This window comes from Lontra canadensis, unplaced genomic scaffold (genome assembly GCF_010015895.1).
Source record: "Lontra canadensis isolate GAN:19392208 unplaced genomic scaffold, GSC_riverotter_1.0 scaffold1, whole genome shotgun sequence".
Lineage (NCBI taxonomy): Eukaryota > Metazoa > Chordata > Mammalia > Carnivora > Mustelidae > Lontra > Lontra canadensis.
In genome coordinates, this window is record NW_022630995.1 from 46,688,930 (window position 1) to 46,714,900 (window position 25,971).

Genomic DNA, 25,971 nt, shown 5'->3' on the forward strand with positions numbered 1-25,971 from the left:
ATTAGCCAAGATTTTGAAAAGTAATGAAGTATATTACATATACTTTCCCAATTTATATAGCAAATTGATCTTTAAATACAGTGGTGCCACTAAAAAAAATGCCTTGTGAAGATAAGGGATCTTTCATTCTAATAAAGTGTCTTTAAAACCTTACTTCATTTTATCACAATATTTTTTAACATTTCAAACTTCCATATACATTTTGATGTGTCCATTATTAAAGTACAACAGTTCAGTATAATTACACAACTGTGTAAATACACAACATATACCGGGGTACATGTTAACTTTCTACAGACACAGGGGAGCAATCAGAAGTCTAAAGACTGTGACATAGTACACAGACTGCTGCATGTGTCACACATAACTCTTGCAGAGCATGGATAAAGATCCCAAGGACACGCAACCTTCTCTGGCTTCACAGAAATTAACTAAATCCATTATTTCCGTGAATCAGAGACACCAAGCAAAAAATATGGAGGAATCAAGCATAAACACCATCCCTTCAGGAGAAAAACAAGAAAGAATCTCAATCTTAAAATGGGATAGTCAATGTGAAGAGACTGAAGTTAAAAGAATCAAATTCATTAATGTCCTCACAGTCACAGCATTACTGAATTGTGCATCTGCCTCCCCAACAAAACCCTTTTTAAAAAGCACCCAAACAGTTTCAACATAAGTTTCATCCCCTTCCCTCCCTTTGTTCCTTCCATATCAGCATCTAAACAAGTCAAGCCTATTCTACCTTTAAAAGCACCATCACAACACATTGCAGCTCCCAACATTCTACTGAAATTGTTCTTACTAAGGCCTTTCAAGTCCTGTATCTGTTGAATACTTGGATTTATAGCATTTGCCCTCTTTCCAGCATCTGATGCAATTGACTAGTTTTCTCGCCTTCTAAAAGTACTCTTCATTTTTGTGACACTATATTGTCTAGGTTTTGTCCCACATCTTTCAGTATTAGTTTTTTTTTTCCACTGGTTTCCACACCTCTACCCATTCCTTAAAATTTTAGTGCTCACCAGCAGTCTGTCACTGCTTAACTCCAACTCTCCCAGGGAGGTTTTGCCCACTCCCGAGGTTTTAATTACCATCTAAAAGTTTTCAGGTAGATCTCTCCAACCTTGACCTCTCTCCTGAGCTCCAGGAACCACACACCTAACACATATATGTAACTGGCTACCAGATATCTTCATCTATCTCTTGCAAGGACCTCAAACTCAACACACTCAAAACCAGAAATGTCTCCCCCCAAGACTAACTCCTCTACTATGCCATTTATCTCAGTGCCATCTCATCTCAACGAATGGCAGTACCAACCTGCCCATGACAACATGTGTAAAGCACGAGAATTTTTATCCTTCTTGACAAATTGTTGATAGAATCAAAGCTGAGATCGATCTACCATAACTCTTACATCTTGCCCTGATCAGTTATATTAAAAGTAAAGCCCCACCCTATCTTTCCAAAAGGCAATGTCTTCACTTATCTCCAAAGTATCACTGTTTTTTTTTTCAGATGTCACTAAGAAATGACTTCAAAAAACAAACATATCTTGCTATTGACTAAATACAGTCTACAAATGTAAAGTTCTTAGAACCATATTGACTGTGGTGTCGAAATTTCAGGAGCCTTAACTATACATGTGAATCTCTAATACATGTGTGCACGTGTTTTCAAATTTCCAACAGAAAGAGAACAGAAGGAGAAAGATAATCCTATTAGTAAAATCTCCACAAAAGCTTCTCATTAGAGTTGAAAAACGATGGGATTTTATAATTTAAGCCCCTGCATCACTGTATTCTCTGAAAATCTTCCTCATACACAATGGAAACCTATCCTTAAGCCTAACAAAAACTCTCAATGCCTCAAAGCACTGGATGGGCTGGTCATCTGACCAGACAGAAATGAAAATAGTACACTGATGTCAGAGCTCATGAAAGTCAAAAAGTGGAAGAGGTAGCTAAGGAATCCCTGAAAGGACAGCTGAAGCATTAGTAGCCACTACTGATTTCTCTAACACAAACAGATTATCTTCCCCAGGAGCGTGGGAACTATACACACTTTCAACTTTTTACAAGTTCTCGAATTGACTAAGTCATTTTATCATCTGCACCATATTCTACTACCAGGTGTGATCTTTCAAAAGGTGTGATTAGGAAATCATCCAACATAAACATGAACCTCAGTAAGCAGTGTTAAGGACCAGTGCTAGGAAAGCCATCTGTTCGATGAAAATAATATTCTACTTCCCTAGTGATTACAGCTATCCGTAACAACCGTGAAATCCCAAGAGAAGAAATTTTAACTGCCTCAAAACTAATTATTCATATAAACTGGCCAAGAAATTAAATATTACATAAAGGGCTCTCTAACCCTTAATATTTCTTGGCTAATTATTCCACTGGTGGTCTACATCTGCGCTCCTAAAATTTGATGATGAATCAGAGTTAACTCACAGAGAACGCTTACATCTAAAAGTGACTACAGATAATAACTACAATTCACAAAAATTGTTATTTTTTTAAAGATTTTATAGATTTATTCAAAAGTCAGAGATCACAGGTAGGCAGAGAGACAGGCAGAGAGAGAGGGGGGAAGCAGGCTCCCCGCTGAGCAGAGAGCCCTGATGCGGGGCTCAATCCCAGGACCCTGAGATCATGCCCTGAGCTGAAGGCAGAGGCTTAACCCACTGAGCCCCTCAGGTGCCCCGAAAAATTGTTATTTTTAATGTGCATAAAATCCTCCTGAAAACATGTCCCATACAATAAAAGAACAGATGGTACTGTCAAAGTTTAAACATTATTACTAGAAGGAATGACACTAAATTTAATAAAAAAGTTTAATTTTAACAACATACTTTTGAATATCTTCAATACTCAACAATTTATGATCAGGAAGCATGTTAACTACTGCCTTTAAAAGTAAAGTGAATCTATTTTGATGATTTAAATATATAAATAGGTCAGAGATTTGCAAATATATATTCTAAGATATTCAGAAATACTGGTCATAATCCCACATATTACTGCGGTGGGGGTTTTTTGGTCTCTTGGATCCTCATTTGTTCCAAATGTCACTTCTTCACTCTTCCTTTTTTAAAAAAAATAAACATTTTCTAGAATTCTTTTGAGAAATTTATCTTCTAGGCATCTTCATAGAAAATACTACAACCCCTTTACTTCTTGTAGCTCAACTCTTAGATGTAGCATTTAATATCTTGGAGTAAAACTACTTTTAATAACTTAAGAGTTAACTATTTCAACCTGTTCAGTAACATATTAAAACCATAAGCTTTTGAAATAAAAATGGGTATATGCACTGTGCCTATAACTACTGATATGTATGAGCTAATCATACCAAATAGAAAATACTTAAGTCCCAAACTACCCAACACTTAAGGGTTTTAAACCGTAGACACAGGTAAAGATCATTCGCAAGAGCTATTATACACAGTAGTTCAGAGTAAAAATATCTGATGACAGAAACCATGTCATAAGATATCTTAAAACTACAATTTACCTTTACATATATCTGAATAACATGTTTAAAGAAAGTCTATCAAAGCAGTTAAGCAAAATATTCTAAATTCCTTCAGTCTTAAGAGCAGTAGCAGAAATGACTGCTCCAAAGATTACCAGAACAGAAACACTCTCTCAGTTTGTACTATCCTAACTCACCCCCCTCAGAACACATTTACCCTTAGGGATTCACAAATAACAAACACACAATTCATTTCAACCACGGCTACAATTTGTAAGCAGCCTTTCATTGCTCCATAAAGGCTCGTCATTGTAGATGCTCATCAGTTTTTAAGCCACATCCACAGCTGCTGTCTTAGAAAAACAACATTTGCAGCAAAAACTTTAAAATTACATTTATAAAACAGTTTGACATAAAACAAAATTAAAAGTACTCCAGTATAATACAAAGAATGAATGTATCTAGAGTACCAAAAGTATGAGACTCAAGTCACTCTTAAGAGTAATACTTTTCATCTTTATAGTACAAGCATTATTTTATTTTCTAAGTTCTCTGACACATACAGTATCATATGTAACTTAAAGCCTAGATCAAAGAGATATTTATCATGCACGCCAAAAAAAAATGAAGTAGAGATATTACCAAATTTCTTAATGAACAGAATCTGCTTCACGACCTCCAGCCTGTGTTCTTTCTACAAACTTTCTGCCAAAATCATAAGCCGAAATGCAGAGACAAAAATCCCACATAAAAGTGTCCAAAAAATAAAGTCTACTTTAAAAAAAATCCCACATAAACCAATTCCCTGCTCAACTTCACACTTCTGTCTCAGATCTTTACTCTGGCTGGACCAAGGGAAGGGGATCTTCTGGTTAGAGAGCACAATCAATCATGTAGACAGAGGACAAAAAAGATGAATTTGGGGAAAGGGGGTGTGGAGAGGAGGAATGCCCAGTAGCATTATCACATACTAGATTACACAATCATTAAAAGATGCTCATCACAATGAAACTGGAAACCAGAGACATGAGTCTGAATTCCAACTCCCCCACCAACTAGCAAGTCCATTTGGTTAAATTTCTATAAAACAGATTAATACTACCTTCCACACCAGACAGTGGCAAAGGCTAAATATAACAACAGATCTCAAGGCTACTGAACCACATTCAGATAACAGATTATATTCAAAACACATTAGATAAATCTGTACTAATACTGGGGGCCCATAAGACTTTATAACATACAGGAATATAAGCAGGATTTCAAATCCGGGAGAAAAGAGCATTCAAAAAGTGACACTGCTAAAACACTTTATTGGTTCATTCACTCATTCCACGAAAACTGAGCATCATCTATGTACCAAGCACTCTATTTTAGCAGGGCAGAGAAAGACAAAATCAAAAGACAAAGAATACATATCATGAGAAGTTGATACATGTAAGAGAGAAAAATAAAACAGGAAAGAGTACAGAATGTGTGATAAAAAGCAGGAAAAATGTGGTAGAATGAGAAAGTACTAGAAAGGAGACCAAGAAAAAGGTACCAGCAAGGTGGCTACCGAGGACAGCTGTATCCTACAAGACAAATTAAAAGTATCTGAGCAAGAAGGCAGTGATCCAAGATATCAAATGCTGATCAAGTCAGGTAACAGATGAAAAAAACTCACCACTACATTCACCCATACTTTAACATGGTAAGTTAAGGGGAGGAGGGGTTTTTTGGTTTTGTTCTTTAAGATTTTATTCATTCATTTCACGGACACAGAGCAAGCACAATGGGGGGCGGGGTGAGGGGCAACAGGCAGAAAAGGGAGAAGCTCCCAGTTGAGCAGGGAGCCCTATAAGGGGCTTGAACCTAGAGACCTGAGCCGAAGGCAGACGCTTAACAAGAGGAGCAGTTTTGTTGTGGAATGGTGGAGATAAAGGCCTGGCTTAAGTAGGTTTAGGGAGAATGGAGAGTGGAGACAGAAAGAACTCTGCATAGGAAGTTTATTGCAGAGGGCAAAGGAGAAAAAGAAAACTAAAAGGGGAATGCGGAATCCAGAGAAATAAGAGCATGTTTATATACTGTCAAGGATACTTCAAGAGAAAGGTAATAACTGAGAGGAGAGACAGGGAAGGCAGCTGGCTACCCCAATGTTCTAGAGTAGCTGAGAAGGGATGGGATCCAATGCAGGAGCAGGGAGGAGTTCTCAACCATGATTTACAAACTTCAACAGGCATCAAAATCACCTGGACGGCTTGCTAAATAAAACAGACTGCCAGACTCTATTCCTCCAGGGCTTCAGAGACAGGAGGTCTGGGGTGGAGTGAAAGAATGTGCATTTTAAAAAGTTTGCCCACTGCTGCCCTCCAAGGATCTCATTTTAAGAAGCACAACTCTATACAACAGAAGACAGAAAAAACTGAGTATATGAAAACAATACATTTGGTTATACACTTAGAAAAAATAAAAAAGGTCAGAGCCTCATCACATAACACACAGGGGAAAAAAAAAAAAAAAAACCAACAAACCAACCAACCAAAACCTCCCAGAAGGGTTAAAGGGATAAATAATTTTTTAAATTGTAAAAGAACATTAATAAGAAAAGCAAAAGAATGCTTTCGTAATTTCAGGTGTGAGGAAGACAAGCAAAACATAAAGCCAAAGGCAAAACTACAAATTTGACTACATTAAAATTTTAAACTCAAGACAATAATAAAACTGAATGACAAATGAAACAGCAGGAGAAAATACTTCATTTAAGTTGACAAAAAGTGGGGTGCCTGGGTGGCTCCGTGGCTTAAAGCCTCTGTCTTCAGCTCAGATCATGATCCCGGGGTCCTGGGATGGAGCCCAGCATAGGGCTCTCTGCTCAGCAGGGAGCCTGCTTTCCTCTCTCTCTCTCTCTCTCTGCCTGCCTCTCTGCCTACTTTTGATCTCTGTCAAATAAGTAAATAAAATCTTAAAAAAAATAAGTTGACAAAAAGTATCACCTGGAAAATAAAGTTATTACACAAAAGAAGAAAAAGACATTTCATTGGAAAAATATGGTTATAAATACATCATCAAATCTAACTTTGAATGCATTTCTAGAATACATTTATTTTTCAAATAATCAAATAGTAAATCTAATACTTCATCTAAAGTAATAATCTAATATAATAAACTTTATTAGAATTCTCTCTGGCACTGCTTGCCACCTAGGAAAGAGCTTGGAAGCTTTCAGGTGGTTTTCATTTAGGTAGAGACAAAAGCTCTTATCAGTACAGGCAGGGCAATGAATGGCAGAGGCAGAAGTAAAGCTTCATGAACTTGAGTTAAATTACTAAATACCAGACCCTCAGACTTCTTAACTATAAAATGGAGATACTATCTCCCTCAATGTAGTTGAGGACTCAGTAGATACTCAACAAAATGTCAATTCCCTAAAACCCCTTTATATGTTTACTAAACTACTGACATTTAATAGAATGTCAGCATTTCCACTAAAAAAAAAAAAAAGAAAGAAAAGTTGAAGACTATACTCCCAATTGTTCACAGTAGTTAATTTCCTGGTGGAAGACTACAGCAGCTGACTTTTCATAATATATTCAAATAACTTTTGAATTTCCTGTATACATTTTTCCAACAGAAAAAATAATCCAAGTATTTACGGATGACATTAATTAACCCTTAAGAAAAAGTCCCACATCAACAATCACTTGCCTGAATTAGAAAAACAAGCTAAAAATGAGATGAAAAAATAAATCAACTGCACATCTAAGCTACCATGTTAATTTAAATTCTAATACAATTTAAGATATTTAATTTACCAACTAACAACTTTCAGGAGTTACATCCTCGGAAACCAGGTTTAAGTAAACGGTATGTTCCTAAATCCTATACATAAAAGATTTCCCCTATATCGTGGAGTAGGCCAGGATAAAAAATGGCTTGTTTACCAATAATTGGGAAATAATCTTCGAAAGCTACAGCTACCAAGTTTGATTTTTTAACATCACAATAGTTAAGTGGCAACTCCCACTAATTCAGTACTATCCATTTAATCAAATGACAACACTCATTATAAGCTGTAAGTAAATTACTAAAACTATCACTACTATCTTTGGAAGGCTGAAATGGAGTTAATTCACTTCCCTGACGTTTGGTTAAACACAGATGATAGATACAACACATTTAATGAATTTCACAGTCAGGGAATAATACTGTCCTGACATATACGTTAGAAAAACCCCTGTATAAAAATCACCAGGTTCATAAATGGGTACATCTTCCAGTGTAAAATTTCAAGTTATAGCCTCCTTCCTTATATGACGGTCTTTAATCTAAATCTCTTTTGCTGTCCATCCATTTTCTCTACCAGAGGCTCTGGAAACAAAAAGCTGCAATTTAGTGCAAGTGGCAGAACTAAGATGCTAGGGAGGCAAGAGGCAGACACTGGGGTGAGCCAGGTAAGCCATAACCCACACAGTTCTAGAGTAGCGACAACTAAAGAGAGTGGGTGACAAGTGGGCACTGAGAATAAATGTGTTCTAAAACAGAACACTGGTCAGTCAAAACTATAAAATAGAGAACATAAGCAGCATCAAGAACAGGAAAACAGCCAAGGAGGAAAGAAAAGGCAAGCTCAGAGCTGATGGTTTATTAACTAACACTGGCAGCAGCCCTCAAACCAAGCTTGGGACTGAGAGATTTGTATTCTTGGTGTTAAGTCCACACTCGGAGGAAAAACAAAGACAAAGCAAAGAGCATATAACATTAAAAAAGCAGCGGAGTGGTATATAGAAAAAAGACGAGCACAAGTCTCTCCCTAAAAAACAAACCAGAACTAGACTCAGCTCAATTACTGAATGGTCTCAGCCATTAGCCAACTGGAAATTACTCAGTCTATCTGTGCCTTCGTTTAAATAAGTAGTTACTTAAGGGGTGTCTGGGTGGCTCAGTCCGTTAAGCCTGCCTTCAGCTCATGTCATGATCCCAGGGTCCTAGGATCGAGCTTCTTCCTCTCCCTCTGCCTCTCCCCCTGCTTGCATGCTCACTCACTCTCTCTCCCTCTCTGTGTCAAATAAACAAATAACATCTTAAAAGAAAAAAAAAAATTAGTTACTTTAGAACACATGATTAGTGAGGTCTTTTCCAGCTCTGAAGTTTCTTGAATCTAATGGAGTTAACAATCTCTAACATTTGTCACACTGGATATAATTACATACTATGGTATGTTATAGGGAGAATACAATATACTAAAACATAAATAACACAGAATCACAGTCTAGTATCTCTACAAACTTCATCATCATCTTTCAGTAAATCCAGTAAGAAACAACTTCCTACAGTCTTCTCCTTTAACCATAAAAATCATCGCCTAAAATCTAACCACCAAGGCTTCACTGTCTATACGTTTGGAGATGGAGAATTTGGTCACTTGCGCAATTTCACTGAGCTTCCTTTCAGCTTCTTTCTACAGGACATGTTATGGCATTATGCTTTTCTATTTTTCAATACTTTGAGTTTTCTATTTAATGTATGTTTCATATTCCACTTCAAAAAGTATGGCCCAGGAATGGCTGAAAGCTAACCATAATCCAGGCGGTCAGTTTCTCCATGGGTTCCTAGAAAAACTAGGCTGAACGTCAGATTTATCACTCAGAGTAAGTGCCACCTAGTGGCCAGTTTATATATTAAATCCATTCAAGTCCTATTCATCTAGCAAGTAACGTTTTCGGCTAACAATTGTGACATAATTATGCAAGGTAAGTAAAATACTGATCCTGTCCTTACAGAGGTGGCTGACAAATCAGATTTAGAAGGGGAGAAACACCCAATACAGATATATTTATATAACTGAAGAAAGATGTTAAATGTTACAAAAGTATGTAAAAATGTTACAGAAATATGCAAATTAAATATTCAGCATTGTTCAAAAGCTAAAAGAAACAAAACACTGTTACGTATGTTTTCTTGTACCTGCTCACCTCACTCAGACTTTCCCATTTCTAATCACTTCACCCAGCTTTATTATTTGGTTTTCCCCCACCTTGCCTTCCTTCCACCTTTCCCTGCTCCCCCATCTTATCTTTTAAATTCTACTCCAGATAAGGAGAAGAGAAGAACCTGTTTATTGAGCAACTACTACTCCTAGAACGGAGCTAGGCATATTACAATCTCATATCTCATATAACCTTCACACCAATACCACGAAGTATTGTTTTCTCCAATTTTTCAGACAAGGGCAAACCAGATTAAGTGAAATGCTTGTAGCCACAGATTGTCTACAGAGTACTGATTCCAAAGCTCCCAATACCATCCTGTCTCAAAAAGCTGTTCTGTTCTTTCCATTCCTAGGCCTGCTACTATGAAGATCAGATCTTGGGTACATTTCTCCTATGGTCTCCATCCACCCCAATCTATATGACACTGATTACACCCCACCTCACCTCTGACAATGTTCAATGAATGCCCTCTTACCCCAAACCCTGACTGACATCCAAGCCCTTAACTTTGCACTCAAGGTCCTCCAAGAAGGCCCAAACGCTTTTCCAGTTTTATTTCCTAACACCCCTATAGGCTCTCACCTTTTCTAAGAACTCTCCTCCAATTAAAATAATCATTCACACCTGTGTTCCCACCACCAACATTATACATGTTACAGCACTTAGAATCTTTGTTATATCTAAGCACTTTCCACTAAATCATGAGCTTTACCAGACAACTTCTTGGCCACCTTTATAAAACTGCTAACATAGCAGTCACACCTATTATGTGTTCAGCAATTGTTTATTTAAAACATATTTAAGCAGTTATACTAAAGCACAGTTATAGGCATTTCCCTTAACCCCTCCCTTCATGATTGGGAACCTCAATGTTTCTGCTTCCTCCAGTTGGGTGTTAGGTATCAGGAGCTCTGTACAGAACTATATAATTTTCTGAATGAAAAATTTTCTCATACTCAAACCAAACCAAAAATTAAATGATTGGAAAACGCATGTTAGGAATGAAGAGACAATACAAAGCTCAGTGGTTGCAGGGGTTAGGGGTGGGAAGGGGATGAGTGGGCAGAACACAGGATTTTTAGGGCAACGAAACTACTCTGTAAGATACTACACTGGTGGATACATTCACATTTGTCCAAACCCAAAGGACAAAGTCTAATGTAGACTGTGACTCAGATAATAATGTGCAAGTTTATCAATTATGACAAATCGGCCACTCTGCTGAGACGTTGATAATGAAGGAGGCTATGTCTTTACAGGGGCAGGAAGAACATGGGGAATCTCTGTACCTTCCCCTGGATATTGCTGTGAACCTAAAACTGCTCCAAAAAATAAAGTCTATTAAAAACAAAACAAAACAAAAACAATAACAAAAAATGGGGTGCCTGGGTGGCTCAGTCGGTTGAGAATCCTACTCTTGGTTTCTGCTCAGATCATGATCTTGGGGTCATGAGATCCAGCCCCATGTGGCTGGTTTCCTGCTGATCGGGAAATCTGCTGGAGACTCTAACCCTCTCTGGGTCCCTCTGCCCCTCCCCCTGATGCATGCACTCTCTCTCGCTCAAACAATTATTTTTTTAAAAATGGTATGTTAGGGTGCCTGGGTGGCTCAGTCGGTTGAAAGACCACCTTTGGCTCAGGTCATGATCCTGGGGTCCTGGGATCGAGTTCCACATCGGGTTCCCCCTGCTCTGCAGGGAGCCTGCTTCTCCCTTTTTCCCTCTGCCTGCTGCTCCTCCTGCCGGTGTGCCCGCGCTCTCTCTCTGTCAAATAAATAAAATCTTTGAAATAATAATAATAATAATAATAAAAGGTATGTTAGCAAAATAAGGCAAGATCTTAGTGGGTCTGCAGTTTTCCAATAAGGGAGCAAATACCCTTCTTCCAATTATGCAAACCAGCCAAAAGCTAGTATATTCTGTCTGGAGAAAAACTAGTTTCAAAATAGATTTTTCATAATAAAAAAGAAAAAACCCTACAACATTGGTTCTGTTCTTTATAAGGCAACTAATACTGCAGTTATAGAACACAATCTTTACCACACTAATAAAAAATAACAGAGTTTCATAAAGTGATAAACATTTTTCCTGGTTATATAAACTTTTTATAATTCTATCATCTAATTAACAATGTGCAGAAAAAACATTAGCTCTCAGGCCAAGTTAAAACTACTGAATATAGAAAAGGAAGTGTGGGAGGAGAGTTAAAAATAGTCAACTTGATTATCTAGTATATTTCAGCTCACATCCAACAGGTGCAGCATTTTCATCCCAAGGTTTTTGTAACTCAGGATACCTCAGTAGCAGTGGTTTCTGTACTGTTTTTGTAAACTTAAAATAGTGCAAATATTTCTAAGACTGCCATGAACATGACCAATCTGAAACCTACACAAATATTTATGCAGACAGGTAATTACTATCAATTATACAACCCAAGTCAGAGTGCCTCTAACACTGGCTTTTCCTCAGAAGTATGTTCAGGAAACACATTATCCTTTTCATACTACTAGGATATCATTTCATTCCCTGAAGCAGAAGTAGGCCGAATGAGGCGTAAGTGACACCATGATGTTGTGCTAGGCCGAAGGAGCATCCAGAACTGTGGGCAGGGTGTATGAAGGATGGTTAGCAGTCAGGCATTCAACATTCCTACATTATTACAGTTGTCTAAGCAGAGAAGACAGCAGTAACAAGTAGACCCCAAAAGTTGGGGGTGACTCAATGACAACATCCATGGTTGAACAGTAATTTACCAAATATGTCTGCTCAACATGCCAAGGCACATATTTCAAGGGCTGCGGTCCTCTGCACTAAATACACTGCTGCCTTCCTAAAACATGACCCACAAACCACAAAATAAAAAGTCCAACCTGAACCCTGCCTGTGAAAGGTTAGCAGGAGAAACCATTTGTTACAATGAAAATATTTGTATACAGTTCTTTAGTATTTACAAATCACTTAAATATATGTTTTATTTGACCTTTATAACTTAACATATTTTACTTTATTTGATACTCACATGCCTGTCAGATAAATACAACAAAATTATCATTCCCTATTCTATAGAGGCAGAAACTCAAGCTTGGAGAAACTGTAACCTGTCCACAATTCCTGAGGCCTCCTGAAGATTATCATGATTATCAGGTTATTATCTGGTTCTATGGCATGCACCCCCTCCCCAAAAGAAGCAGTCCACAAAGTCTTAAGTTTTAATGCATCTAAGAATAACTTAAAACATGTAAAAATAATGAAACCCTTTTAGAAATACTGGTCAACTATACAAAAAAACAAAATGTGAAATTTAAGCTTATCAGTTTTGTACAAACAATATAGTAAAATCCAAAGGAACTCCTGGCTAAGACTGCACTATTATGTTCTCAGAGGCTATGAGAATGCCTGTAGCTGAAAATATCAATTCTTTTGGGTACCTCAGCAATTAAATTTCCTGGAGAATCAATACATCCCCTATGCACATCAAATTCTGACTACAGGCACCAGGTTGCACCAAGGTTTCGAAGTATTCTTGAGTCATTTGTTCAAAAAAACTTTTTACTGAGTCCCTATCATGTATTGGACACTCTTTTGAGTATAAGAACATATAAATGATCATTTTAAAAAAAAAGGTATCTGCCACCAGGAAACTAACGAACAGCCTCTGAACGTGACAGACAATAACAACTCAGTATGACACTTCCAAGAGAATTTTCCTAAGTCCTTTAAGAACACACTACAGGGGTACTGAATCCAGGCTGGTAGATCCCGTCAGAATATCCCCAGACCTAAGTCTTGAATTAATAACCCACTAATACCAGCACTTTTTATGTACTGGAAGGCATTAAACTGCTAAACCCACCCAGGGAACTACAGATTCTTAAATATAGCCAGAGCACTGAATATTAGAGGAAAGAAAGGCATACAGTTCAGCTAGAGAAAAAGTAAATGAAATAGTTAAAGAGAACCATATATGCCTAACTAGCTAACATTATTTGAGCACCTGCTATGTCTTCAGGTATCCTATTAAATGTTTTCTCACAGTCAATCCTCACCAAAACCCACTGAGCTAAGAGTAATTATCTTGCAACTGATGGAAAAAAGCAAAGAGAAGTCAGATCACTTGTCAGTGTTAAGAGGTTTTAAATGGCAGGGACAGAATTGGAACCCAGTCCGGATTAAATGCTAAATATGAGCTCATACTCTCTACTCCACTGCCTCTTTAATGAAGGCTGCTAGGGGGAGCCATTGAAAGGTTTTTAAACTAAGAAGTAAAGTGATCAGATATGCTCTTTAGACTGTGGAATCTGGATAAAGGAGGTGAGTCTACAAACAGAAAAAGGAAGCTACCAATGTTTATACTAATTCATATGAGAAATGATGAGAACATGAATTGTAGCAGTAGGGATGAATGACACTGATACAAGAGATTTTCAGGAGGGAAAATTTTCAGTTCTTAGTGTCTAAATGTGAAGCGTTAGTGTAAGAGAGGAATCCAGAAACTTCGCTTGGGAAACTTAGTTGGGATGTTGTACCATCTACCAAGAACAGAAGCAACAGGTTTTGTTTGTTAAGTGAGTATCTTAGGAGCATCTCCTAAATGTAAAACACTTTCCTAGATCAAGGGCCAACCCTGAAATCATGGCCTTGGCTGTTAGAAAATATTCTTTAGAGCAAGTAACAAAGCATTAAAAACTATAAGGGATACTGAAATAGTCATTACTATTTACAGATCTGGCCTAGAGGCTAATGAAAACATTTTGTGCCACCATTTTTAAAAAACATACTACCCATATGCATAAAATAAAAACTTAAAAAAAATCACTGGGCACCTGGGTGACTCAGTGGGTTAAAGCCTCTGCCTTCGGCTCAGGTCATGATCTCAGGGTCCTGGGATTGAGCCCCACATTGGGCTCTCTGCTCAGCAGGGAGCCTGCTTCCCTTCCTCTCTCTCTCTGCCTGCCTCTCTGCCTACTTGGGATCTCTCTCTGTCAAATAAATAAATAAAATCTTAAAAAAAAAAAAAAACCACCATATGCAGAAAACAGATCAATAGAGGGAAAGCATCCCATAATTTTACAATGTGTTATTACATATGAGTCTGACAGATTTTCAATTTCTTATACAACAAATACACCACCCTGTAATTTGTTTTACTAATCCCTCTCCCTCTAAACTTATAGGGGAAAAAATACTGGTTTTATTACCCAAACTATAATACATATTTTTATTTTTTTCATCCCACTATCACCACTGTAACTTGCCAAGAACTTCGTTTATAACCTCCTACTTGACTTCCTATAAAATATGACCTACTTCACATCAGCTTATTTCAGTAACAATTCCTAGACTTTAACCACACCTTTCATCCAAGGATGCTCTCTGCAAATCCTGAGGCACAGCAATCCTGTGCAGATGTGGCAAGTTATTACAATTCCCATTTTACTACATAGTTAGGAAATTGGCCCAGGGGAAGTAGAGTAACTTGGAAATAATCATAAAGCCAGATGCCAAGAATAACAACTTTTAGTCAATCCATGAGAAAATACTGCCCCTAGTTGAAATAACATGAAATTTAGTATTAGGAGGAAGCAAAAAAATGTTTTAAAGCCACATCATAGGTTTTTAAACTTTATTTTTTAAAATGACCCAATCCTAGAATTAAGATTAGTAAAAACTTTCAAACGCACCACTTTTTCCCTAATACCTTATCCATCCAGAGTGCCAAAGATTATTTAATGTACAGCTGGCAAGAGTGGCTTTCTCCCAAACCATTTTTTATCTTACCCTTTTAAGGATAGAAATCTGTTGTTATCGGACAAGAGGTAACTTTTTAATAACCTAATTTAAATAATCTAATACATAGAAGCATGTATTAGAACAGATCTGAAAATACTACAAGTAAGCATCTTATCTTTTTTTCCTGAGAACACCATGCAGACCCATTTGCAATATACCTGGACAATAAATTTAAAGCTTTAATAGTCACTAATCAGAACGAAAGTGTCCCAACCACAACTGACCCGGTATGTTCTAAATATGCTGCTGTTTGATATAATTTAGTAAAAGCGTTGTTTCATATGATCACAAAATAAAGGTCTTACTTCAATTTAGAAACAAAAAAACCCACACAACTCAGTTTGTAAAAGTTGCTTTTATGATTTTTGTGTGATCATTCCTATATGTACAAGTCGGAACAAAATACCTTCCATTACACTATATTTACATTTTTGTTCAGAGTCAGAAGTGTAGTCAAGATTTTACCTTCAAAAGAATGATTATGCACAAAGAAAAAGTACAGGAGACAAATGATTACAGGTAAAATCCACTCATGGAACCCAGACTGCAAATTTTCACAAAACCCTCACGTATCAATTAGGAAACAAGATTTTCCATTAAATAAAATTTAAACTACTAATTCTAATCGCAGCCTTCAAAAAAAAAAAAAATGTTTAACAACATTCCTCACACTAAATCTTGTACATCCTCTACTAGGAGCACTTTATGTGGGACTTTAGTTTATAAAGGAAATGACACTCCAAATGATTTTGTTAACACAACTTCTAAAATGAGTGATCTACTAGTAAGGGGGGGGCAATTTTTGAACAATATATTCAATCCAGTAATCCTGGTAAATTGAATACTTCTTAACCCCCAGCACCAGAATATTCAGGCTATTTAAATACACCACACCACCCTTCCCCCACGCACACAACTCCCAGTTTTTACATTACCATAACAATAAGCACTGTGAACAATTTAAAGCTCCTTTAACATTAGAAGTGACTTCACCTTACTTAAGACTACTACTTAAATGTCTTTTAATTGCATTTGATTAATGCATTCCACAAAGATTCTAGAAGCAGTATTTATCAACCAGAAACTGCACTCTTAAGCGTGTTCCTCATTTCAACTCCAAAGACGGGACAGAAGGGTTGTCACGTTCTACACAGCAAAAGCAGATAATTATAAGCTAATGATGAAGAAAAAGTAAAACATTTATATCAAACTCCGAAAAAGGATGCCTCCCTTTTCCTTAGGGAGCAAAAGTTAATGGTAAAATAACTAACTTTAGACCTATAGTCTAGAAAATGCTGAAATTTTCCGCACGAATATTCAGAAGTTTTTAACATCAAACTTGACGCTACTACTATTCACGTACCTAATGAATAGCTAACGTGGATATGTGAAACTAGTCTCACACACCAACACAAAACAAAAACAAAAACAAACCTCGCACCTCTTTTAACCTTCCTACTACACCCTCAGGTAACCCAGAAGCAAATCTACGACAGCTGCCCTTGGCCTAGGCCATCAGAAACGGCCTAAGGGCAAAGGGGGCGGGGGTGGAAGAGCAATAACCAAAAGACTAGATCTTTTTCCAGGGCTACTGTTTCCAAGCAAAACAACCATGCGCCCAAAGAGATCGCGAAGAAAACTAGAGACATTGTAATCCCGAGAGAAAGGTGTGTGTGCGTGTGTACACATAATCCCGAGAGAAAAGGGTGCGGAACGCCGAGGAGGAAACTATCTCCACGCCTCTTTAAGACCCACAAAAAACAACAACAAACCGTAGGGTCTGTCTGCGCGCAGAAGCACCAGATGGAGTCCCTGAGGCTGAGACAGTTCAGCCGACATACTCCGTGGGTAGTGGATAAATCAACCGATGATGGGAGGGGAAGGGGGTGCCAAGTGAAAAAGCCACTGAATGGGGGAGACAAAGACTCCGGGAGTGATCAAGTACCAAATCGAAAGGTGAGAGGAAAACACGTGAGAAAAATAATGGAAGAAAAATTAAAAGACAGAAATCTGGTGCCTGGGCTGTGGCAGGTCACTGAGCTACCGAATAGCGAAGGGCACAACAAAGGGGCACGGGAGGAAGGACAGCTTAGGGGAGGAGATGGAAAAGCGATGCGGGGCGCGCCGGGTCGGACAAAGCGCCCAAGGCGGTGAAACAAAGGGCCGGGGGTAGAGAGTCGCGGGGGGCAGCGGGGAAGACAAAGCGCCCGGGGCCGGGGACACCGGCCCGGCGAGGAGGCGACGACCGCCCGGAGGAACAAAGCTGCGCGGGGCCGGAATACGGGCCCGCTGACGGAGACGCTAGAGGCGGGCGTAGGTGCAAGAAGCGCGCGACCCGCACGGCGCCCGCGGGCCCCGCGCGCCCGGCCGCACTCACGCCCGCACCCGCCGGCGTCGCTGCCGCCGCCGCCCGCCCTCACGCGCCGGAGCCCGAGCCACGGCGGCGCAGAGCGAGCAGCGCACGGCCACACGCCGCCGCCGCGCTCGACGCACGCGACGCCGCCCCCGCGGCCCCGGACGCCAAGCGCGCCGCTGCCCCGAACACGCCGCCCGCCGCGGGCTGCGAGACGCCCGCAACTTTCCCGATTCCCAGCGCTCCGATTCCCCCAGACTTACCCTGTCACAACAGGCGCCATCTTCCACAAACTCTCGCCAAAACTCCAACCCTCGCGAGATTCCCCTTGACGCCTTCCCTGGTCCCTCTCCCCCGCCCCTTCCCTTTTTCCTCACTCCTCGATTCCACCCGGCCCCCGCGCTTCTTTTCCCCTCGCAGCCGCCGCGAAGAGCCAGACGCCTCGCGCCGCCCGCGGAGTAAGGGATCCTGCTCGCTGCCTTCCCTGGAAACCTACCCAAGCGATGGAGCATGCGCAGGCGGCTCCTCCGCGGGCGAGCCCTCAGTGTGGTCCATGGGGAGTGCTCCGGTTATCCGGGTTTTGGGACGCGCCCTGAGGGATGTACGTGGAGACTGAGGAAAACCGGAGGGGATTACAACGGGGACGGGGAATGGAGGGGTCAGGAGGCGGGGCCGAGGGGAAGGGAGGAGGGGTCCTGGGAAAATCTGCCGCGTTTCACAGGCCTAGATGAAACACCTCCTCAAATGGGTGTTTTCCAAGTGGCTTCCCGCTCACTCTGGTTCCCAGCCCTCTTCATTCATTCAGACGTTCATTGGACACCTCCCTTATGCTAATGTCGGCTTTAGATGCCAGAGCTACAGAGATGCCTGGAGTTGGCGACTGACAAACCTAGAACTGTCTTCGCTCTATTCGAACCCTCATGCTTGCGCACAGACAAGATGACAGCGTGGGCTGACCTGTCAGAGCTCTGTAAATGGAAAACTTTTGCAGTTGAGCTCTGTGGACTTAGATTTCTTCTCCTTGAGTGTGAAATGAGGTCAAGCCAAGGCCTCTGGCAAAGACACCCATAATGTCCACTTCGTATATGCATTGCCAGAGCGCCGCGTAGTTTTCTCTAGAGGTGAAATCTGCATTGGAATTGGGCCCGCACCCGCACTCAAACCACGGGTGCCCCTGGGGCAGAGAGCTGCCTGCTGTGTGAGCCTCCTTAGCACCTCACCGCCGTCCCCAGCCGTGTGTGAACGCAGGTGGAATGGGGACAGACACTGCCCGGGTCCTTCCGTGGGCCTGACACAGTCGAGGACGCTGGTCGCCGCCGGAAACGCACTTCAGGCAACCTAAGCCTGGAAACCCCGGAGCCAACTTGGTCCGTCTGGGCATTTAATAGAAAGGAGAAGGGCCCGAATCCTGACCCCTCCTTCCTACCTGCCACATCCCTTTCTCCACCCTTGCCACCCCAGCTAGTCTTGCCCTTTCAATTCCTAGAGATTCCCAGATCGAGCACTGCCTCCAGTAGGGAGCCCCAAAACCCGGAGAACTGGAATTATCTGCCGGAGACCTGCTGAAGGCGCCGCAGGATTGGCGCGGCACACGCGAGCGACACTGCGCATGTGCACAATGCGGGCAGCCCAGTCAGTCTCACGCTACACCTCCTTCCCACCGCCTTCCACTACTCAACTCAGACACAACACGGGCCGTGGGAAATTTCCTAAACATCGCGAGAACGCGCCCACTGTTCCCTATGCTTTCGCCCCCAAATCTCGCGGAGCCCAGGCGGGACAGGTGTTTGTCTAGTGCAGCTCTCGGAGCTGTTCGTGCCGCGCGTGCCCGGGCGGCTGGGGGCGGGCGGCGGGCGGCAGGCGGGGTGGGAAGGGAGGGACTAGCCGCGGAGGCGGGGCGGGTGGGCGCGTGGCGGAGAGCTCTAGGCGGAGGGCCACTGGAAGGGGGCAAGACGTCTTGCACACACACGCCGCGTGACACTTTGTGGGAGAAAAATGGGTGGCGGGATGGGCGGGCTGTAAAAAAAAGAAGGGGAAGCCAGGAGATGAGAAACTCCTCTTGGTGCAGATGGTAAGAGGTCAGACTGTAGGGCAGGAGGAGCCCCAGGCCGAGCCCCTGGGGAGGTTTCCTGTCGCCTTCCTCGAGCCTGGTACTTTCCTAAAATGTGTTTGACGCCGCGCCCCCGGCCTCCGGGAGCTGACGGCCCCCAGTGTCGGGTTTGAGTCATGCCTCTGAGTCACCTAGTCTGGCCACCACTTTAACTTGGTTTGAAACAAGTTCGGATTTCCTTAGCTACTCTCTCTCTTCTAGCATTTGGTTTTCTTTCTGATCTACCCGCTGGCGTCGCGAGTGGAATAGATAAAAAATACAGCTCTCTGCGCTCATGCATTGTAACCACGTATAGATTCCGCCCCCCCTTCAAGGGCACAGTTTAAAAATTTATTTCCCCTAATCTCTTCCTAGCCTTTTGAAATAATTCCTATATATGAGTTTCTGTTCTTGTGTTTTGTTTTCCTTTCCTGCCGCTAATAAGAGTTAAAATACTGGCTTTTTTCCCTTCACTTTCCATGTGTTTGCTGAAATATTCATTCCATTTTAGGTATTGTTTCATCAGATACTTTAAGCTACAACTGTTTTAAGTGTATCCTTCTTTTGAATTATTTATTTGTCCAGTGAATTCCTGGTTACAGTCTTCAATCAGGCACATTTCAGATTGCCCTGGTGTGGTTTCTTTACCAGCCCAGCCTGGCATTTCCTAGGAGCTGGGGGCTTGGTAATATCACAGACCCACAAATGTGGAATTGAATTGAATTTTGATTTTTGGAGGACAGTGAGTCCTCTAATAGAAGCTCATGTTCTACTGGATATGAAGCGGACAGGAAATCAGGTTTTCGAGTCGTTTTCAACGTTTTTAGTTATGTGTGTTGATGTGTGTGTGTGTGTGCATTTTCCTATCCCTTTGATTAAATATTTCACAGAGGAAAAAAAGATGTAAGGACATTTAATAACAATAGCTCACTGCAAATCTGCTTTGGAAGGGGATAGCTCAGGAGGACAATGCCCATGGGCAGTATTCCTTAGAGTCTTCATCCCAAGAAGACATGTCAGTCATAGTCTAGTCCGGGCCATTAATTTAACTTGGAACCCTGGCCATCTGAGAACCCCAGCCACAGAAAGCCATGGTAATCACAAACCAAATCGCAACTCATCTTCACCCTAAAACATGATCTGCCTGCATTCCTTCCCCCATCCAGTAAATGACAACTCCATCCTCTACTTCTTTAAGCCAAGAACCTTGGAGTCATTCTTGCTTCCTTTTCTTCTCACTTCCAATGTCCAATCTAACCAAATGGTGCCAGCCGTTCCTTCAAAACAGACCCATAGTCCAAATATTTCCACACCTCCATGGCTACCAGCCGAGGGTGACCCATCTCCTTTCTCACCTCGTTTACAGAAAGTCTCCTAACTGGTTTTCCCTTCTTCCATTCTTGCCCTCCCTCAGTTTTTTCTCAGTAGAGCATTCAGAACAACCCTCTAGAACTTTCCATGGTTTTCCTATTTCACTGTAAGGACCTATACCATCTGACCTGCTACTCAAATCCCCTGACCTCCCTGACCTCACTTCTTCCTCTTCCACTTGCTCACTAAGCTCTAAACAGCAGTCTAACTTGCTGTTCTAGGACATACCAGACATACTACCAGCTTATTTTGTTCTTTCCTTCAGATACCTTACTCATTTTTTCACTGCTTTCAGATACTTGCTTAAATGTCACCTCAATGAGGCCTTACCTAACCACCCTCCACGAAAGTGGCTCCTCATACTCCCCATTCCCTCCTTCTCTCTTTTTCCCAAGGCATTTATAAATTAACATACCATGTGTCATACCTGTGTATTGTGCTTACCTTCTGCCTCCTCCCATTATAATGTAATCTTAAATGGCAACAGGGACTTTTGTCTGTTTTATTCATTGTTTAACCCTAAGCCACTAAAAGAATGCCTCATGCATGGTAGGTGCTCAGTAAGTATCTGTAGAATGAACAGGATGTCTTCCACTCTATAGCAGGAGAGAAATGATTCTGGAGACTGGCAAAGCCTTCTAGGGTTTAAAACAGCACTGGGGTTAGACCCACAATGAATGCCACAGTGCCAACCTGCCTGGAGAGAAGAGATTCCATAGAGCAATCATCTGTGTTGACTTTCTGCAAAAAAAAAATTCTTGTTCCTGGGTTAGACCATTAGATGAATCTACACTTACTTAAAGGGTTTCCTTTATTCATTTTAGAACCAGGAAATAAAATACTATTGGCAAGGGGTGCCTGGGTGGCTCCCCTTAAGCATCTGCCTTTAGTTCAGGTCATGACCCCAGGGTCCTGGGGTCAAGTCCTGCATCAGGCTCCCTGCTCAGCAGGGGAGTTTGCTTCTCTCTCTCCTTCCCTCCCCACTCCTGCTTTCTGCTTTCTCTCTCTCTCAAATAAATAAATAAAATCTTTAAAAAAGGAAATATTATTGGCAAGATACCAATAAACATGTATTCACATATGTTCTATTGGGAGTGAAAATGGACATAATCTTTATGAAACCATTTTTCCAAAATTTGTCACTACCTGTTAATCCTACAATTCCATTTCTAGAAATCTTTCCTACAAATAGACTAGCACATGTATAAAATTACCTGTACATTGCAGCATCACTGATGGTAGAGAATACTGGTAACAACTTACATGTCAATCAAGAGGTGTCTTATTTAAAAAAACAATCATACCTGAAACAAATATAAACTTGTATGTTTACTGGAATTTTTTTTAAAGATTTTATTTATTTATTTGACAGAGAAAGACAAAGCAAGAGAGGGAACACACGCAGGGGGAGTGGGAGAGGGAAAGGCAGGCTTCCCACTGAGCAGGGATCCTGATGGGGAGCTCTATCCTGGGACCCTGGGATCATGACCTGAGTCGAAGGCAGAGGCTTAACAACTGAGCCACACAGGTGCCCCTATACTGGCATTAAAATTAAAAATTTAATTTAAAAATAATGATATATTCTCAAGATTGAATAGTATGTATCCATTAATAAGCTGAGGCTGCTTTTTATGTACTTATGTGGAAAGATTACAAAGTTTAAAAAGCAAGGTACAAAATAGCATCAGACAAATGCATATTTATTTGCCTCTATGTATCTAAAACGGCTCTGGAAGAAACCATAAACTAGAAACTGTAAGGGACTCAGTGGTGGGAGGGTGTAGTGAGAAGGTAACTTCTCTCTGAATCAGCAATCTTGGATACTTCGAATTTTATACCTAGTGCATGTATTGCCTATTCAAAAATATAAAACATTAAAAAGGGAAAAATGGAAGAAAAGGATTAAGTGTGCAAGAAGAAAAACATTGACCAAATGAAATTATTTCCTTGGTCCTATTTGCTAGAAAATTATTTTCTAACAGAAATGATGGACTTGACCTACCATCTCAGTAGAATTAACTGCAGAACTGTCAGTAGTACTTCATTCCAATCATTGGGTAACACTGAACTTATAAGCAAGTCCAGACAGCAAGTTTAGAGTCCCTACCACTTCATGTCAGGCATGATCTTTAGTGGTTTAAGAAGCTAGATAATGCAGAAACCTCAGGGGACTCCCTGGCTAACAGTCACAGACCAGTTGCAGTGTAATTCTAGGATAGATCTATGAGTTTAAGGGCATTCCAGTACAGTGGAAGGAGCACCTAACTCTTGACTGATGGATGCTAGGAAACCTTACAGAGCAGACTGTTGAACTGATTCTTAGTAGAGGGGGGCTTGAGAGGACCATCAGAGAAGGAAGAAGCATGAGAAGCACAGGAAACAACATGTTCAGGCTCTGAGGTGTGTAAGAGTATCTTGTACTCAGGGGAACTCCAGGTGGGGGGTTGGTGCATGTAGAAGCAGGGGGTAGGCATCCTAAGCGGGGTCACAAGAAGAATCTGGAGAAAGGTCCTCAAAACTTGGCATCAGAATCCCGAGTCCCCCTCCCTAAGATTCTAAATGAGTAAATCTGGGCTGAAGCCTGGGAACAGGCATTTCTGGCAGGCTGTAGCAGGCTGATCAGGGATTCTGAAGCAAACTGTCCATGAGCCAAACTTGGAGAATCTTTGTCATAGGGGTTACACATATCTTTCTTCAAGAGTTTAAACGGAGTAACAGCATATAGTTGTTTTTATTTTTAAACAATAAGCAAGATACTAAATACTAAAAGGAATGAATTTCAGAGCCCCTGAGTGTATGTCCAGTGGGCATGTGAAGGAGTTAGTGGCAGTAGATAAGCACATTCACGAAGGGAGCATGCTTTGCTGGCCTGGCTGAAACCGTTTCCGTGATACATTTCAACATTGCTCTTATTCGAATATTAAGTTACCCCATCTTCTATTAAAGAGACACAGTAAAACATTGAATTTTTTCTGGGCAGCCTCATAATGAAAAACATGGGCTCTGGCACCATGATGCATGGGCTCTGACTCTAAGACCTCAGACAAGTTACTGTCTATTGTTAATGCACAAGTTTCATCTCCTACAAAATGGAGATAATAGCCCCTGATTCACAGGGTTTTCATGGGGATTCAAGATGTTTATTATGTCATGAGGATTCAAAGTGTTGAGATCTAAATCACACAGAATACCTATCACATAATTGCTGTGGTAGTGTTAGTTTTTATCATTATTATTTTTATTTAATAAATCCGTAAGCTGCATTCATCTAATAAAGGTATTATACATGGTTTTCAAGAATTGTTAACACTTCAAAAATCAGTATTTAAGTTGCTGAATATAGTGATGATTTTATCCAGGTTGGCATTAATCCATTTCTTTATCCTATCCCACTCAGAAATAGCATGATCACTATTATTTTTATTCAATGTTAAGAGGTGCACATCCCAAAAGGTTGGGAAACCTGCTGTATTTGGCCAATGAGAGCTTCTTGGGCTGTAAATCAGGATTTGGTGTGATTGGATCATGAGGTAGCTGTACGCCTAAGAAAGGCTGACTGACAACTCATATTAGAAATTAGGAACTTGGGGCTGCTGGGTAGGTCAGTCGTTGGGCGTCTGCCTTTGGCTCAGGTCACAATCCTAGAGTCCTGGGATGGAGCCCCACATCAAGCTCCCTGCTTGGGAAGCCTGCTTCTCCCTACTCCCCCTGCTTGTGTTCCCTCTCTTGCTGTCTCTCTCTCTCTGTGTCAAATAAATAAATAAAATCTTTTTTAAAAAAATGAAAGAAAGAAAGAAATTAGGAACTTATAGGGTGCCTGGGTGGTTCAGTTCGTTAAGTGTCTGTCTTCAGCTCAGGTCATGATCCCAGGGTCCTGGGATTGTGTTCCCTCTCTCCTACTCTCCCCACTTGTGTTCTCTCTCTCTCTCTCCCTCTCTTTCTGTATGAAATAAATAAATAAATCTTTTTAAAAAATCGAAACTTTTTCATAGAAAGAAAATACCATATGATTTCATTCATATATGGAATTTAAGAAATAAGACAGATGAACATGGGGGAAGGGAAGGAAAAAGAAGATGAAAACAGAGAGAGAAAGACAAACCATAAGAGACTCTTAACTATAGGAAACAAACTGAAGGTTGCTGGAGGGAAGGTCGGTGAGGGGATGGCATAATTGGGTGATGGGCATTAAAGAGGGCACTTGATATTATGAACACTGGGTATTATATGCAACTGATGAATCTCTAAATTCTACCCCTGAAACTAATAATACAGTATGTGTTAACTAAATTGAAATTAAATAAAAAATAAGAAAAAAAGAAATTAAGAACTTTTACCCCAGAGAAATTTTTTTCTTTTTTTCTTATTTGTTTATTTGAAAGAGAGCATGATCAGAGAAGGAGGGAAAAACTGACTATAGACTCCATGCTGAGCAGGGAGCCTGATGTGGAGCTCAATCCCAGGACCCTGGGACCATGACCTAATACAGAGGAAGACGCTTAGTTCAGTACCGCCCCCTCCCCGGCACCCTACTCCAGAAAAATTTCTTAACTTGTGGTTTTCATTCATCTTTATAAGCATGAATTCCCCCCTTCTTTAATAACAGTCTCCCCACTGTTTTCTACTACATGTTAATCAAGGTTAATAAAGTGTGCAGGGGATTGAAAGAATGTCAAGGATTCCATCAGACTGTGTAATTCTAGAAGGAAAATAAGAATTAAAAGAAATAAAGAGGAAAAAAAAGAAAGAGAACACTGAAAATGAGTCATGGAGTGGGCTTCAGGAGAACTTGAGGAACAAAAATAAATATTCACTCTTTTTTCCAGTTGTGTTTGATTTTCACAGGATTCTTAGGCCCTGGGAATTTGATTTTCTTCCTTCCTTCCTTCCTTCCTTCCTTCCTTCCTTCCT

General features: G+C 40.7%; 1 protein-coding gene across 4 annotated transcripts in view; it reads right to left on the reverse strand.

The window, feature by feature from the left end:
* The window catches only part of RBPJ (recombination signal binding protein for immunoglobulin kappa J region), a 213,822-nt gene that overhangs the window by 85,144 nt on the left and 102,707 nt on the right, over positions 1–25,971 (reverse strand). For 2 of the 4 annotated variants that reach the window (XM_032853779.1, XM_032853786.1), the window contains exon 1: positions 17,864–18,085. The exons of 1 other annotated variant lie outside the window; for it this stretch is intronic. In XM_032853779.1, the coding sequence (XP_032709670.1) occupies positions 17,864–17,883 (20 nt within the window). In that variant the 5' untranslated portion in view covers positions 17,884–18,085. One more of the 4 variants, XM_032853803.1, reaches the window with a different exon arrangement.